The sequence below is a fragment of the Vicia villosa genome, linkage group LG5, assembly GCF_029867415.1.
Source record: "Vicia villosa cultivar HV-30 ecotype Madison, WI linkage group LG5, Vvil1.0, whole genome shotgun sequence".
Classification (NCBI taxonomy): Eukaryota; Viridiplantae; Streptophyta; class Magnoliopsida; order Fabales; family Fabaceae; genus Vicia; species Vicia villosa.
In genome coordinates, this window is record NC_081184.1 from 23,327,571 (window position 1) to 23,343,179 (window position 15,609).

Here is a 15,609-nt window from a genome sequence, read left to right on the forward strand (position 1 = left end):
ATGCGCAGCAAAGTTTCTAGCGATCAACTTCTTTTTGATCCCGAGATCGAAAGGACCGCTAGGAGGTTAAATAGCAAAGCACGAAGAAGAGCAAACATAGCAAAAGCAAGAGACAACGCAACCGCGACATCGTCACAACAACTTGAAACCATTGACGAGTCGCAAGAAGGATTCTTCTTTCACGAACTATTCACGGAGGAAGAACCGGAAGTTTTTATACAACCTACTGTTGTCAACATGGCTGCTAATGGTCCATGTGCTAATAGTCCAAGACTCAATCCTCAGTTCGCTAGAACTGCCGCCAACGGGCGACCGACAGAACTGAAGACCGGTATCATACAATTGATTTGTGCAAGTCCTTTCGCCGGATTGGACCATGAAGACCCGTACACGCATCTTACTCGATTCTATGAGTTAGCAGGTACTACGGGTGTCGCTCAAGCTGATGAGGAAGCATTATTTAAGAGGTTGTTCCCACACTCTTTGCTATCTAAGGCAAAAGATTGGTATCTGGATCAACCCGAAGCAGTGATGACTAATTGGAACACATTGGAAGAAAAATTTCTGGAAAGGTTTTACTCTCAAAACCGATTCTTCGAAGCAAAAACAGCAATAGCAGTATTTTCTCAAGGTAGTAATGAATCTTTAAATGAAGCGTGGGAAAGGTATAAAGCTATGTTGAGAAAGTGCAAAGGACACGGCTTTACAGACGTCGATCAAATCCATATGTTCCGTAACGGTCTCACAGCTACAAACAAGACACTTTTGGACGCCACAGCTGGTGGTTCTCTCATGTCCAAAACACCTGAAGAAGCTACTCAGATAATAGAGCGAATGGCTCTAAATGATCGTCAAGGCAATCATGATCGAACAGTAAGAGATAAGAAACCTGGAATGTTAGAGTTGAACAACAGTGATGCTCTACTTGCTCAGAACAAATTGCTAACTTCACAAGTGGAACTTTTGACACAACAAATGTCTAAATTACCACAACAGATCAAGGAGCTGAACGGGGTATCTAATTCATATCAAGTTGCTAAGTGCGAATTATGCAAGGGAGATCATCAAACAGGATTCTGTCCACCAGTGCAAGAAGAAGAAGTGAACTACATGAATAATAACCAAGGACAAAGGCCGAATCAATATCAAAATCAGCCATACCAACAAGGTTATCCACCAAGATATAACAATCAAGGGTACCAACAAAGGCCACCGAATCAAGGGTATCAACAACAAGCATTCCAACCGTACACTCAACCACCACCGCAACAAGGAGGACAATCAAAGCTAGAAGAAACTATGACACAATTTATGCAAATGTCCATGACAAATCAAAAGAATCAAGAAGCAGCTATAAAGAGTTTAGAAACTCAAGTGGGCCAACTTGCTAAGCAGATTGCAACTAATCAATCAAATGCAACTTTCTCGGCCAACACTCAAGAGAACCCAAGGGAACATTGCAAAGCAGTGGTAACAAGGTCTGGACAAAAAGGTGGCAAGGATGAGACGGAAACTAATGAGGTCGAAGACGATAAAGAAAAGGAAGATGAAAAACATGATGGAGAAGATGAAGAATATGAAATTATTAACAAGGGGGCTGAAGAGGAAGATATGAGTAGAGAAGTCAAGAAGGAGAAATTAAAAAGAAGGAGTGCTAAAGATAAGATGGCGAACAACACGATTCCAAGTCAACATTTGCCATATCCTCATGCTCCTTCAAAGAAAGACAACGCTAGACAATATGCCAGGTTTATGGAAATTTTTAAGCAACTACAAATTAATATTCCATTCTCTGAAGCTATTGCCCAAATGCCAAAATATGCGAAATTTATGAAAGATATCTTGACAAAGAAGAAAAGACCGGAAGAAGAAGAGGTTATTATACTTGATGCACAATGTAGTGCTATCATATCACGCCTCCCTCAAAAGGCGAGAGATCCTGGAAGAGTTACTTTACCGGTCACAATAGGAAATCAAAATATTGGGAATGGATTGATTGATCTCGGATCAAGCATAAATTTAATTCCTTTATCAATAGTAAAGCGGCTGGGAAATATTGAGATGAAAGCAACAAGAATGACTTTGCAACTAGCAGACAAGTCTACCACTCTCCCATATGGAATTGCACAAGACATGTTAGTAAAAGTTGACAAATTTTTGTTTCCGGTAGATTTTGTGGTGATTGATATGGAAGAAGATAAAGATTCACCTATCATTCTTGGAAGACCATTCATGAAAACAGCCCGGATGATGATTGACATCGACGACGGTATAATGAAGCTAAGAGTCCAAGATGAAGAGGTATGTTTTAACCTTTTTGATGCTATGAAACAACCCAAAGACAAGAATGATTGTTTTCGCATGGATGTAACTGAAGCAAGTGTCGAAGAAGTGGCGAGCCAAATTCATCTCTCTAACCCTTTAGAGAGATCTCTTGTTGATTCATTTAATGTACTCACTCAAGAAGAAGAAAAAGAAATTGAGTTGTTTCTAAAAGAATTAGAGAAAGGTGGCAACATCTCCAACAAAGAAGACAAAGTGGAGGATTTGGAGCTAAAAAAAGAAGTGAAAGAATCAAAGCTAGAATTAAAATTGCTCCCAACTCATTTGAAATATGTATTTTTAGATGAAGAGGGAAGTAAGCCGGTCGTTATTAGCTCAAAGTTAAATGCTACAGAAGAGGCAAGACTCATACAAATCCTTCAAAAGAATAAAGCAGCAATCGGATGGGTATTGGCAGATTTGAAAGGTATCAGCCCTGCATATTGCATGCACAAGATTATGTTAGAAGAAGACTTCAAACCAGTGGCCCAACCACAAAGAAGGCTAAATCCAACAATGAAAGAGGTAGTAAGGAAAGAGGTGATCAAACTCCTAGAAGCAGGAATGATTTACCCAATTTCTGATAGTGCATGGGTAAGTCCAGTACAAGTTGTTCCAAAGAAGGGAGGCATGACGGTAATCCGGAATGACAAGAATGAACTCATACCAACTAGAACTGTGACCGGGTGGCGCATGTGTATAGATTACCGGAGACTCAACAAAGCAACGAGAAAAGACCACTTTCCATTACCATTCATGGATCAAATGCTTGAGAGATTATCGGGGCAGAATTACTATTGCTTTCTGGATGGATATTCCGGATACAATCAAATCGTAGTCAACCCAGAGGATCATGAGAAGACAGCATTTACATGTCCATTTGGAATCTTCGCATATAGGAGGATGCCATTTGGACTATGCAATGCCCCAGCAACCTTTCAACGATGCATGCAAGCCATATTCTCTGACCTTATTGAAAAGAGTATTGAGGTATTCATGGATGACTTTTCAGTGTTCGGAAAGACGTTTGATACATGCTTGAACAATCTGGACGTGGCACTTGAAAGGTGTATTGAGACCAATTTGATACTTAATTGGGAGAAGTGCCATTTTATGGTAACAGAAGGAATTGTACTCGGACACAAAGTATCTTCAAGAGGACTTGAAGTAGACCAAGCCAAGGTGGAGGTAATTTCAAAGCTACCACCTCCAATAAATGTCAAAGGAGTACGAAGCTTTTTAGGTCATGCAGGATTTTACAGAAGGTTTGTTAAAGATTTTTCCAAGATTGCCAAGCCTTTGAGTAATTTACTCAATCAAGGTACGTGTTTTAATTTTGATGAATCTTGTGTTAAAGCCTTCAATGACCTGAAAGAACGGCTAGCTACCGCACCTGTGATAGTAGCACCAGATTGGAACAACCATTTTGAACTTATGTGTGATGCTAGCGACTATGCCATAGGTGCGGTGTTAGGCCAACGGAAAGGAAAAGTTTTTCATGTCATACACTATGCAAGCAAGGTATTAAATGACGCTCAAGTCAATTATGCTACCACAGAAAAATAATTTTTAGCTATAGTGTATGCTCTTGAAAAATTCAGATCCTATCTCATTGGGTCAAAAGTGGTGATTTATACTGACCATGCAGCAATAAAATATTTGCTCACCAAACCGGATTCGAAGCAAAGACTCATTCGTTGGGTCCTTCTTTTACAAGAATTTGACATAGAAATCCGGGATAAAAAAGGGTCAGAAAATGTGGTAGCAGATCATTTATCCCGGTTGGTCAATGTAAATGTCACCAACCAAGAAGCTGAAATAAATGAGACATTCCCGGATGAACAACTTTTTGAAATACAAACAAGACCTTGGTTCGCCGACTTGGCGAATCATAAAGCAACCGGTATGATACCGGAGGACTTTGACTGGAACAAAAAGAAAAAGTTGTTAGCAGATGCAAAGTACTATGTGTGGGACGACCCATACTTGTTCAAGATAGGTAAGGATGGAATTCTAAGAAGATGTGTGACCGAAGAAGAAGCCCAACAAATCTTGTGGCATTGTCATAATTCACCAAGTGGTGGTCATTTTAATGGATGGAGGACGGCAACAAAGGTCCTCCAATCCGGATTTTTCTGGCCAACAATTTTCAAAGACGCCCATCACCATGCAAAGAGTTGTGACAAATGTCAAAGAGTTGGTGGGATAAGTAAACGGGATGAGATGCCACTTCAAACCATCATTGAAGTAGAAGTTTTTGATTGTTGGGGGATCGATTTTATGGGGCCATTTCTTCCTTCTTTTACTAACGAATATATTTTAGTTGCAGTGGATTATGTTTCCAAGTGGGTTGAAGCCATCGCTACACCAAAGGCGGATGCCAAAACAGTGCTAAAATTTTTAAATCGTAACATATTCACACGTTTTGGCATGCCTAGAGTGATCATAAGCGATGGTGGATCTCATTTTGTTAATGAACAGGTGGCAAAAGTGCTGGACAAATATCATATCAACCACAAGATAGCTTCACCTTATCACCCCCAAACCAACGGGCAAGCAGAAATTTCAAATCGAGCAATCAAGAACATTCTCGAGAAGACAGTGTCAGAGTCCCGTAAAGACTGGTCGGTAAGGATAGACGATGCCTTGTGGGCCTATAGGACAGCATACAAAGCACCAACTGGTGCATCACCTTTTCAAATGGTTTATGGTAAGGCATGTCATTTACCGGTAGAGGTGGAGCACAAAGCACTATGGGCCCTTCGTTTCTTCAATAGAGATGATAGTTTGGCGTATAAGAAGAGGAAGAATCAACTCCATGAACTTGAGGAATTCAGGTACCTAGCATATGAGTCTAATAAAATGTATAAGGAAAACATGAAAAGGTACCATGATAAGAGAATCAAAAAGAAAGAATTCAAGGTAGGCGACCTTGTATTACTATTCAACTCCAGGCTCAGGCTCTTCCCAGGAAAATTGAAGTCCAAATGGTCAGGACCGTTTATAATCAAGGAAATTAAACCTTACGGGGCAATTACTATTGAAGATGGTAAGACCAAAGACAGTTGGACCGTTAATGGAGAACGGTTGAAAAGCTATCTTGGGGGAGAGTTTGATAGAGAAGTGTGCACAATCTCACTGTTGAACTCCTAGTCAAAGGAGTTTAACCGTCGAGCCATGCGACGTTAAACGAAGCGCTTGTTGGGAGGCAACCCAACAGAGTAAGCATCTTTTATTTTAAGTAATTTTCTTTTAATTTCATCTTTTATTTTTATGGATTATCATCAATCAGTGCCATCAGCACAATGGAAGTTACAAAAGAGTGAAGTGGGGGAACAAGCAACAAAAAGTTCATTTTTTTAAAAAGACCGCGCCGCGGGCAGTAAGTGCGCGCCGCGACGCCAAACAGAATTATTTGTGCGCCGCGGGATTCATCTTGCGCGCCGCGGTGCAGGGCTAAAAATAGGTTTTATTTTGAAAAAACCCCACTTCCCCCTCATTCTATCTTTTACAACTTCCAAGCCCCAAAGACGCAACTGCTGGTTCAGAGCGCCAATCACTCACCTAGTGCACTATTTTTCATCGTTACTCATTCAACGGCAAGGTACGTATCTCACTCTTCAGTATTATGCTCTGGTAATGGAACCTCTCAATAGGTAATCTCAAATCTTCAAGATTAGGAGCCCAATGCTGTTTTCTTTGCAAACCCTAGGGTAGACAACTTTGATTTATGGTTCTGAGGTTTCTGATTCATTGAATGAGGGTGAAGGGCTGAAAGAAGGACCCATACCAAGGCAAACCCTTTCAGTTGCGCCGCAGCCGCGCCGCGGTACCCCGCAGTCGCGCCGCGGCTGGAGAAATTTTTTAAAATTTTGTTACTTTGTGTTAACCCTATCTATGGTTTGTTATTTGTGGTGTTAATTACAGATGAACCCAGCCAAGAGAGTGCGCACAAAGTCCACAAGCTCTGGTCCTAGAGGATCCCGTGCTACTGCAAACCAAGCTGATAGATTTCTAGGTCGGGCCCAAGCAGACAGGTTCAAGAATCTGGGTTCCCGCACCATTTTAACTGAGAAAGTGGTTGTCCCCTTAGGACAAGGAGGGGGTCCTTTTGCTGCTATGTGGGATTTTCTTGAGAATAGGAACTGGCAACGTGTGTTCGAACCACACACCGTCATTGACTATGACATAGTAAAGGAATTCTATGCAAACGCTATCAAAACTACCGATGAATCAGTAGCCTACACATATCAATCCTATGTAAGAGGAAAAACTGTGGCACTTGATAGAGCTTCAATCAATGAATTTTTAGGGGAACCCCTCCAATTGACGGACAATGAGAGGTGTTTCTACAGACAAAATGTAACTAACTGCGTCAATCTTGTGGAGCTGATGTCTGAAACAATTTGTATTCCAGGGAGAGGACCAGAGCTTAGCCGGCAAGGAAATCCAACCCACTACAACAGGAAGGATCTGAGCATTCATGCAAGGGGCATTTTATCAGTGATCCTGTACAACATCAGGCCAAGGACACATGTCACCACGGTTCCGCTTGAATTGGCATTCCTGATAACCGCCATCATGACCGAGAACACTGTTGATGTTGCCTTCATTCTTTCGAATGAACTGCGCCGAGCTGCATTGAGTGACACACAACATGGCATTAATGCCAAATGTGTGTTGCCACTACCTGGATTGATTATGGGGCTTTGTAAAGTAGCCGGAGTGGAAATTCCTGGACAGGGACATCACGTTATTAACACTTTTATTGATGATGTTTATATTGACAGGTTTTGTGCAAAGCCATACTACAGGGATCAAGCAACCGATCCTCCTCCAGCTGGACCTTCTGTTTCTGCAGCACCCCCTCAGGGTAGTGCAGCCCCTTTTGACCCTCTGGTAGCCCATCATTATTATTCTGCTATGTTTGAAGCAAATCAGAGGTCCCAGATCTTTCTGCACGATGCTATGCAGCAACAATTCAGGAACCTGTCTGTAGCTCCTGAAGAGAGAACTTTCCCAACCAGGGAAAGCTACTTCACTTACTGTGGTTGGCCGGAGACCAACCCTTTTCCTGTTGGGGGGGATGCAGGTACTGGTACAGGTGCTGATGCAGGTGGTACTGCTGGGGCTGATAACCAAGGCCAGGAGAATGAGGCGGATATTGAGGCAGATATTGATGCCATGTTTGTTTGAGATTTGAGAGGTGATGTACGAGTGAGTGAAAAATTGTTTTGTGTTGGTAATTGAGTTGATGATAAGACTGCTGTTTTTTGTTTTCTGTTTATCTGATCTAGACTCTAGTGAACCTTAGTGGTCACTATGACTTGTTTTATTTGAATTAAGTTATGTTAAGTATTGCAATTCGTTGTTTCTTTCAGTTTTAGTTTTTTTTTTGTACTCCCAGTTAGAGTAGGTAGTCCCATAACAAAGCGAGAATCTCAAGCGAAGTATCAACAAGGAAGCAACATGTATGAAAGTGGTAGGAAGTGAATGTTCAAACTTTTTCAGTTTCACTTTCTTTTTCAATAAGTAACAAAGAAGAAATGAATTGTCAAACTCAAACTCTTAATGTGTGCAATGAAACTTAAGGTGTTAGTAAATACTGTCAGAAGTTCTTTATGGTACATTGTTTATTGGATCAGCTTAGCCTTAACCATTGTGAGGAAAGCTTTCCATTGTTTACTATATGCAGGAGACCATCAATTATTTTGACTTGTTCGTATCATGCTAAACCGGTTGTTGCATCGTCTGTGGAAATCTGTGGAAGTGATTTAGGCAATTGTTTGAATTTGAGAGTTCTTTGAGCCGACTCCACCGTAAAAATTAGTTTCTTCTGTGAGAGTGTGATCCTTTGCTAACCATTCTTTGAGCCTGAGGTCAAGGTAAGTATCATAATATGCACCAAGAAAATAGCTGGTGAGGTTTGATCTCAATAAAAAGTTTTGTTCAGGACCATCTACCATAAAATTTGGTGATGTGTTTTCTCTTTGACCTTTTTAGAAAGTAGGGGAGCATTCATATAATCTGAATACAGGTTGATCTCCAAGTTGGGGAGAGTCACATTCAAAAGAAGAGTAGGTACTTATGGTAATCGGTGAAAGATAAAAGAAGTCGTAGCTTGAAAAAAAAAAAAAGAGAAGTAACAACGTTTGAATATAAAGAGTGTTGAAAAAAAAAAGTGAAAAAGAAGAATCAAGCTACGAATGAATGAAAAAAGATGGACAGGTAAAGGAAGTAGAGTTTTAGAGAAAAAGAAATAAGTTATGAATTGGATGCTTCCCTATATTAGGAACAACCCTTGATTATCTTCTTTTCTTTGAATCTAAACCACATTACAACCATAGAAAGACCTTCTGATTCTCAGATTCCACAAGACTTGATGCGAGCAATTTGGTGAACGTATGATATGGATCTTTGTTGATTTAATTGTTTGGATGAGTGTTTAACCCCTCTTTTATTCATCATACTTTTTGATGAGAGTGATTAGTACTGATTCAATTACAATTGTGTAGTGTTTTGAACTTCTGGAGGTAATTTGCTTTCAACGTTTGTTTCATGTGGATGTTCTGAGTTTGCAGGTAGAAGAGGAGTATTTGATTTAGTTACTGGATTGAACCACTTGAGAAAAACTTTTTGAAAAACTTGTTGCTTGATTGTCGGTAAACTTTGCTGGAGGTAAGTAATTTTGTTTAGGGACAAACAAAACTCTAAGTTGGGGAGAGTTTGTTAGGAGTAAATTAATGGTAAATTCATGTGTTAATAGAAGTGATTTAGTCTCCAAACCAATGCAAAATGTGATGAATCCATAGGTTTTTATGAAGAATTGAACTGAATAAGTTTAGTTCATGTATAAAGCAAATCGAATCACTTGTGGGTGTTATTGTTGCAGGTTTTGAGCTGAATTGGAACTTAGGAAGAACATGAGGAGGATAGAGAGCTTGAAGTCTCAAAGGCAAAGGAAAAAGTTGGTTTTTGCAAAGGTCGCGCCGCGAGAGTTCTTCCTTGCGCCGCGAAAATATCTCTGTTTGAGGGGCGCGCCGCGCCAGCCCGTTGCCGCGCCGCGGCCTCGGCGTTAAAAGCCCAAAAATTCTGTTTAAAAGCCCTAGCTTCCAAGAGAAAAAGTGTGGTTAGAGATCTTTTGTGAGCGAAATTAGGAGAGCATTCTGAGTTTGCAGTCAAGAACAACAATTGAAGGCCAAATCTTTACCAATCGAAGATATTCCATTGATGAAGATGAATCCGTCTATTAATTCTTGTGTGTTCTTCATGTCTATGGAGAGCTAAATCCCTCTTGTTGAGTCTAAGGTAGTAGTTAACCTGTGAATATACATTACCATTGATTAATTCCTGTGAACAATTGTTTGAATTTATTATCAATAAGAAACCTTGTTTTAATTTACATCATTGTTGAATCTTCGATCGAAAGAGAGGATTTTTACTTTTGCCCTAGGTTACTATATTGGTTCAATTATAATTTGCAGAGATGGAATTGTGATTGGGTTTTCATAATTATCGTTCTTAATTACTATTATCGATATTGATATTTGGAGAGATCGAATCTCATACCGGTAAAAGTTTATCTAATTTGATTTGCAGACATGGAATCTTATTTGAGGATAAGTGAAGATAATGATTCAAAGGATTGTTCTATTGTGAATTAATTGATAATTGTATAGGATTAGGTTGATGAACCCTAAAGGCTCAACATCTTTCTTTACTTGTTAACACAAAGTCCTTTACTTGCTTTTATTTTATTATTTGCTTTTGATATTAGAAGTATAAAACAAACCAAACTCAATTTTCCTAACTCAAAATAAACAACTATAGAACGGCAGTGATATTAACCAATCCCTGTGGATACGATATATTACCGAAAATATTTACCCAAAAATACTTTCAACAGTTGGTAAGTTGTTAACGAGTATGCTGTTGAGATGTTGAATAATTGACACTGGATTTAAGTCAGATTGAGTTATTTTGGTAGTCGAAGTGTTGTCAAACACAATTGAGAATTGGAGAGTTGGAAGCGAAGTTGAGGACGGTTATGTCGGATGGATTTTCGAGGACGAAAATATTCTAAGTGGGGGAGAGTTGTAACGCCCCGAATTTAATTAATTATTTAATTAAATTGATCGAGGATTTATTCATTGGAATTAGTTGAAGTCGGGGTTTATCGGTATTATTCTACAAACGTAATGAATTATTATGTTGATTTGAGCAGTTAAGTTATAGTCAGATTAATAAGCCGGATTAGTCAGAGATGTACAATTGCGAGTTAGTATTGTTAAAGTTATGGATCGATAGTAAATGTGGGATATTATTGGAAATAATATTCGGTTACGTTGTGTGGTTAATTAATTATGTGTGTTATTTGGCTTAATTATGTAATAAGAGAGATTAAGAATTGGGCCTAAGTGAAACAAATATAGAATATGAGGTTGGATTGTGGGTTAAGCCCAATTAAGAAAATAAGGATAGTAGTAGAGTTAGGGTTTTAGAGATTAAACCTCATAACTCATTTTGTAGAAAAGAAGAGAAAGAAGAGAAAGAAGAGATAGAAGAGAAGGAAGAGAAGAAAGTTATGGCATGAAGAGGAAGAGCTCCATTGAAGTGAAGCTTTTGCTAAGGTAAGGGTGGGGTTCTTACCTTCTAAGGGTTGGCATGATGATGTATATGGTGGGTTAGATTGTATGTTATTCTCCATGGAAGTTGTGTGTAGAGATGTTAGGGTTTATGAACAAATGTGTAAATTTATGATTTGAAATGTGTTTAATTGATGCTTAATGATGTTGTGATGTTATAAGATCCATAATATGTGTTTTATTTGTGTTTATAACTTGTATTCTGTGGTTGTTCGTGATGATTGGTGTTTTCCAACTTGATTGGGTTGAGTTTAGGGGTTTTGGGATGGGTTTCGTATGCTGTTTTCTGTGTTTTGGGGGTTTCTAAAATTGCCAGTTCGCGCCGCGAACCTCTGTTGGCGCCGCGAACTGCTTGGCAGAAAGTTAGGAATTTTTGAATTCGCTCAGTTCGCGCCGCGAACCCTGTTTTGCAGAACTTTTTCTAAACTTTGAAATGATGTAACTTTTGATCCGTAACTCCGTTTTAGGCACCGTTCGAAGCGTTGGAAAGCTAACACAATGAACTATAACATGATGCAATAAAATGATCCATATGATATAGTTTCCTATAATGTTTATTAGGATTAATTGATGAACTATTCTATGTTAATATATGAAGTATGCTTTTTGCGATGAATTGACATAATTGTGTTGTAGTATAACTTGATGCATGTTTTCCTTATAACGATAAAATGTTATTGAAATGATAATATTTGCCTTCCTTATAATGAGATAATGAGATATGTGATGATACGCATAATTGATAAAGATGTTGTATGCTATAGGTGATTAATTGTGCGTATTTGATATGTATGAGTCGATGATGATGCCATGTGATGAATTAAGAATATATATATATATATATATATATATATATATATATATGTCTTTATTCGGAAGTTGAATATAACTTGTTATGATGATTACTTGTATTAAAGAATATGAAGAATTTGTTGATGTTTGTTGTTGATGTGCAATATAATGAATTGTTGTTGTTGTAACATGATGAATCGTTGTTATTGTTGTAACATGTTGATGTTTGTTGTTGTGCAATATAATGAATTGTTGTTGTAACATGATAAATTGTTGTTGTTGTTGTTGTTGTTGTAACTTATTGATGTTTGTTGTTGTTGTGCAATATGTTGAATTGTTATTGTTGCTATGACATGATGAATTGGTCGTTGTTGTAGACCCTATGGTCACTATTGATAAGAATTAACTTGAATAGATGTTGTATGTCGATATGATGTGATGATGTGATTGAGATGTGGTAAATTACTATGATATGGTTATTGCCATAGAACCTTGGCATTGAGTTGATGTTGTTTAGTGATGTGATTATGTTGTTCAAGTTGATTATGTCGTTTAAGTTGATTAAGTGGTTTAAGTTGTGTTTGTGGATGTGCATCATTTGAGTCGCATCCATTGCATTGTTTGAGACGGCCCTTGTGGCAATTGTTTGAGACGGCCCTTGTGGCAAATGTTTGAGACGGACCTTGTGGCAAATGTTTGAGACGACCCAATGGCAAACTGTTTGAGACGGGAGTTTTACTCCAGTGGTACCACATGCATATGCATAAGTTTGAGTCGCATTCGAGTCGCATTTGAATTGTGTTTGGATTGTTGAGATGACGAGGTTTTGTTGTAACGTGATAATGATATGTTTGTTGTGACGTATTTAATATCATACTTGTATATTTGAATATGTGATTAATGACATCGTTGCCTTTTTGAAAGTTGTATTATATTGATAAGTTGTTTTACGGTGAATCTTGTTGTAAGATGCTATGTGATGCGAAGTAGTGAAATTATGTATGATCTATATCTCCTATATTATTTATCATGCATTCCATTATATTGTAAGATATCTCACCCCTTTGTTGATATTTCCCCTACCATGGGAAATGGGCAGGTACTCAAGATTAGTCGTGGATGTCCGAGGTTATCTATGTGAAGTCTTTATGTTGCTTTATGGCAAGTCGAGTTGGTGTCCATTGCTCTGATACGTAGCACTCGGGGGGGGGGGGGTTTAGTCGTTATTATATGATTATTGTATTCCATGATGACATTTGTGTTAAGTTGAATTGAAAGGTGTTTATAAGTTTAAGTTGTAAGTGGTGAATAAAGTTTTGTTCCGAATGCTATGTATCTTTATTAAATGCAATATAAGTATGTTTGTTTGGTTAAGTCGAATTGTGACATCCCATCGTTTGATGAATATTATTAAATGCACTCTGATTTTCGCTTATAATTACGGGGTAGATTTGGGGTGTTACACCTTGCGAGACTAGGTTTAGTCAGTATTCTCTAGAAGACTTTGGTTGTGGTCATAGTGGATTGACAATAAGGATCGACTGACTTGTTGGGGTTGTTAACAAGGTTGATCAAATTTATTGCGGTTGTTTGAAGCTTGACAATAATGATCGACGAATTTGTTGAGGTTATCAACAAGGTTAATCAGACTTACCGTGGTTGTCTGTGGCTTGGAAATAAGAATCTACGAATTTGTTGAGCTTCCCATCAAGGTTGATAAGACTTATTGTGGTTGTCTGTGATCGGTTGATTATACTGGATTAAGTTCTTGTGGATAAGGCAAATCACCTAGCGTGGTGAACTGGAGTAACTTAGTTAATAGTGAACCAGGATAAAAATAATTATGTTCGTTTATTTTTATTCACCTGTTAGATTTGTGTTTGAGTTATAAAAAGATTATATTTGGTGCAACCCAATTCAAACCCCCCATTTCTTGTGTTTCTCGCACCTTCAATTGGAATGAGAAGTCCGATTTTGGTATTGATTATTATCAAACACTTAACCGTGTCAGATAAAGATCCAGACAAGTTTTAGAAACACTATGGTTGATCCTACACCACCACCACCACCTGCTCTAGTTTCAAATGATAACTACAATTTTAAACCTCCTATCTTTGATGGTGAAAAATTTGAATATCGGAAAGACAGACTATAAAGTTGGTGAAAAGTTAAAATGATAACTACAATTCTAAACCTCCTATCTTCAAATGATATACACACGATTAAACTCCAACCAGTTCATACCCAAAATTACATCAAGTTGCTTTAACAGAAGGCAAACTAAATCAATTCTGAAATCTCTACCAAAGATACTCAACGGACAATTCAAACACACAAAAGAAGTTGACAGAGAACCCATAGCAGGTGTATCAATAATCATACTTCTACACATGTCATACAACATAAGATTCAACCTCCTAGCACAATCCAAAGAAATGAAAGAATGTGTTTCCCCGATATCAATAATAGCAATCAAAGGTGTACCATTAATAAAGCATGTACCTTGGATTAGCCTATTATCAACAATGGTCTCAGCACCAGACAATGCAAACACTTTTCCTTTCGCCTGCTCCTTCTTTGGTTTGTCACACTTGGTACTAATGCGCCCTTGCTCACCACAATTGTAGCAAGTCACACCAGAACCAACTTTATAATCTACAACTTTGTGACCTAGCATGTCACACTTGAAACACTTAACAATTTTTTGTTGCATTCATTAGCACGATGTCCTTCGACACCACACTTGAAGCACTTAACCGGAGCTCTAGATCCCCCCCCACTTGGCTTTCCGCCATAACCATATTTCTTATTCTTATCATCGTACGGTTTTCCACGGTATTGACCTTTCCCTTTTCCATCATTCGAAGCCTTGTAGTGAGAAGCACTCTCCCTACTATCTTCGTCATAAATATGACTCTTGTTAACCAACTCTAAAAAATGAGTAATATGTTGGTAACCGATAGCCTTCTTAATGTCATGCCTCAAACCGTTCACAAATTTCAAACACTTTGACCTCTCAACATTCATAGTATTGTAATGGGGACAATACTTGATCAACTCTTGGAATTTTGCAGCATACTCCGCCACAGTTCCATTCCCTTTCTTCAATCCAAGAAATTCCATCTCTTTCTTCCCGCGACAATCTTCCAGAAAATAGTCTCTCAATATTCATAGTATTGTAATGGGGACAATACTTGATCAACTCTTGGAATTTTGCAACACACTCTGCCACAGTTCTATTCCCTTTCTTCAATCCAAGAAATTCCATCTCTTTCTTCCCACGACAATCTTCCAGAAAATAGTTCTCCAAGAATGCATCGCGAAAAAGATCCCAAGTAATCTAAATACCCTCTTCTTCAAACCTCTGAGCAGTGTTAACCCACCAATCCTCAGCTTCTTTCTTGAGCATGTGAGTACCAAACTGCACTTTATGCGCGTCCATACAATTAATAACCCGAAATATCTTCTCAACCACCTTCAACTAAGCTTGTGCCTTATCAGGTTCACGCTCTTCCTCAAAGATAGGTAGGTTGTTCCTCTAGAACTTCCCCAAAGCACGAAACTTATCATCTTTACCATTCCGATTACCGACATTCACTTGAGGAATCTGACTAGAGATCTAGCCAACATCCTCAATGCATTAGTAATGGCATCATCGTTCCTTCCAGCAACCATCTTCCTAATACAACCAACAACTAAAACAGACAAAACAGTATTGATCGTGTCAGATACACAAATCAATATAACGGGAATAAAAGACATTAATGACCTTGACCAACTAGTCGACTAGGCTCTGAGGCCACTAATGTAACTCCCCTATTCTAAACCCTAAATATAACAATTATTCACA

General features: G+C 38.5%; 1 protein-coding gene across 1 annotated transcript; it reads right to left on the minus strand.

Annotated features, from left to right (window-relative positions):
* Nucleotides 1–14,429: 14,429 nt before the first annotated feature.
* Nucleotides 14,430–15,201, minus strand: LOC131604362 (uncharacterized). The gene is made up of 2 exons (XM_058876806.1): nucleotides 15,108–15,201; nucleotides 14,430–14,902 (listed from the first exon to the last, which is right to left on the minus strand). Exons 1-2 carry the CDS (start codon nucleotides 15,199–15,201, stop codon nucleotides 14,430–14,432), a joined length of 567 nt encoding a protein of 188 aa, XP_058732789.1.
* Nucleotides 15,202–15,609: the final 408 nt, after the last annotated feature.

Bases quoted from the DNA above. Each gene is read 5' to 3' on its own strand.
- LOC131604362 (XM_058876806.1), bottom strand. From the start codon at position 15,201: ATGGACGCGCATAAAGTGCAGTTTGGTACTCACATGCTCAAGAAAGAA. The intron at 14,903-15,107 runs GTATTTAGATTA...ATTTTCTGGAAG, and splicing joins TCAGAGGTTTGAAGAAGAGG to ATTGTCGCGGGAAGAAAGAG.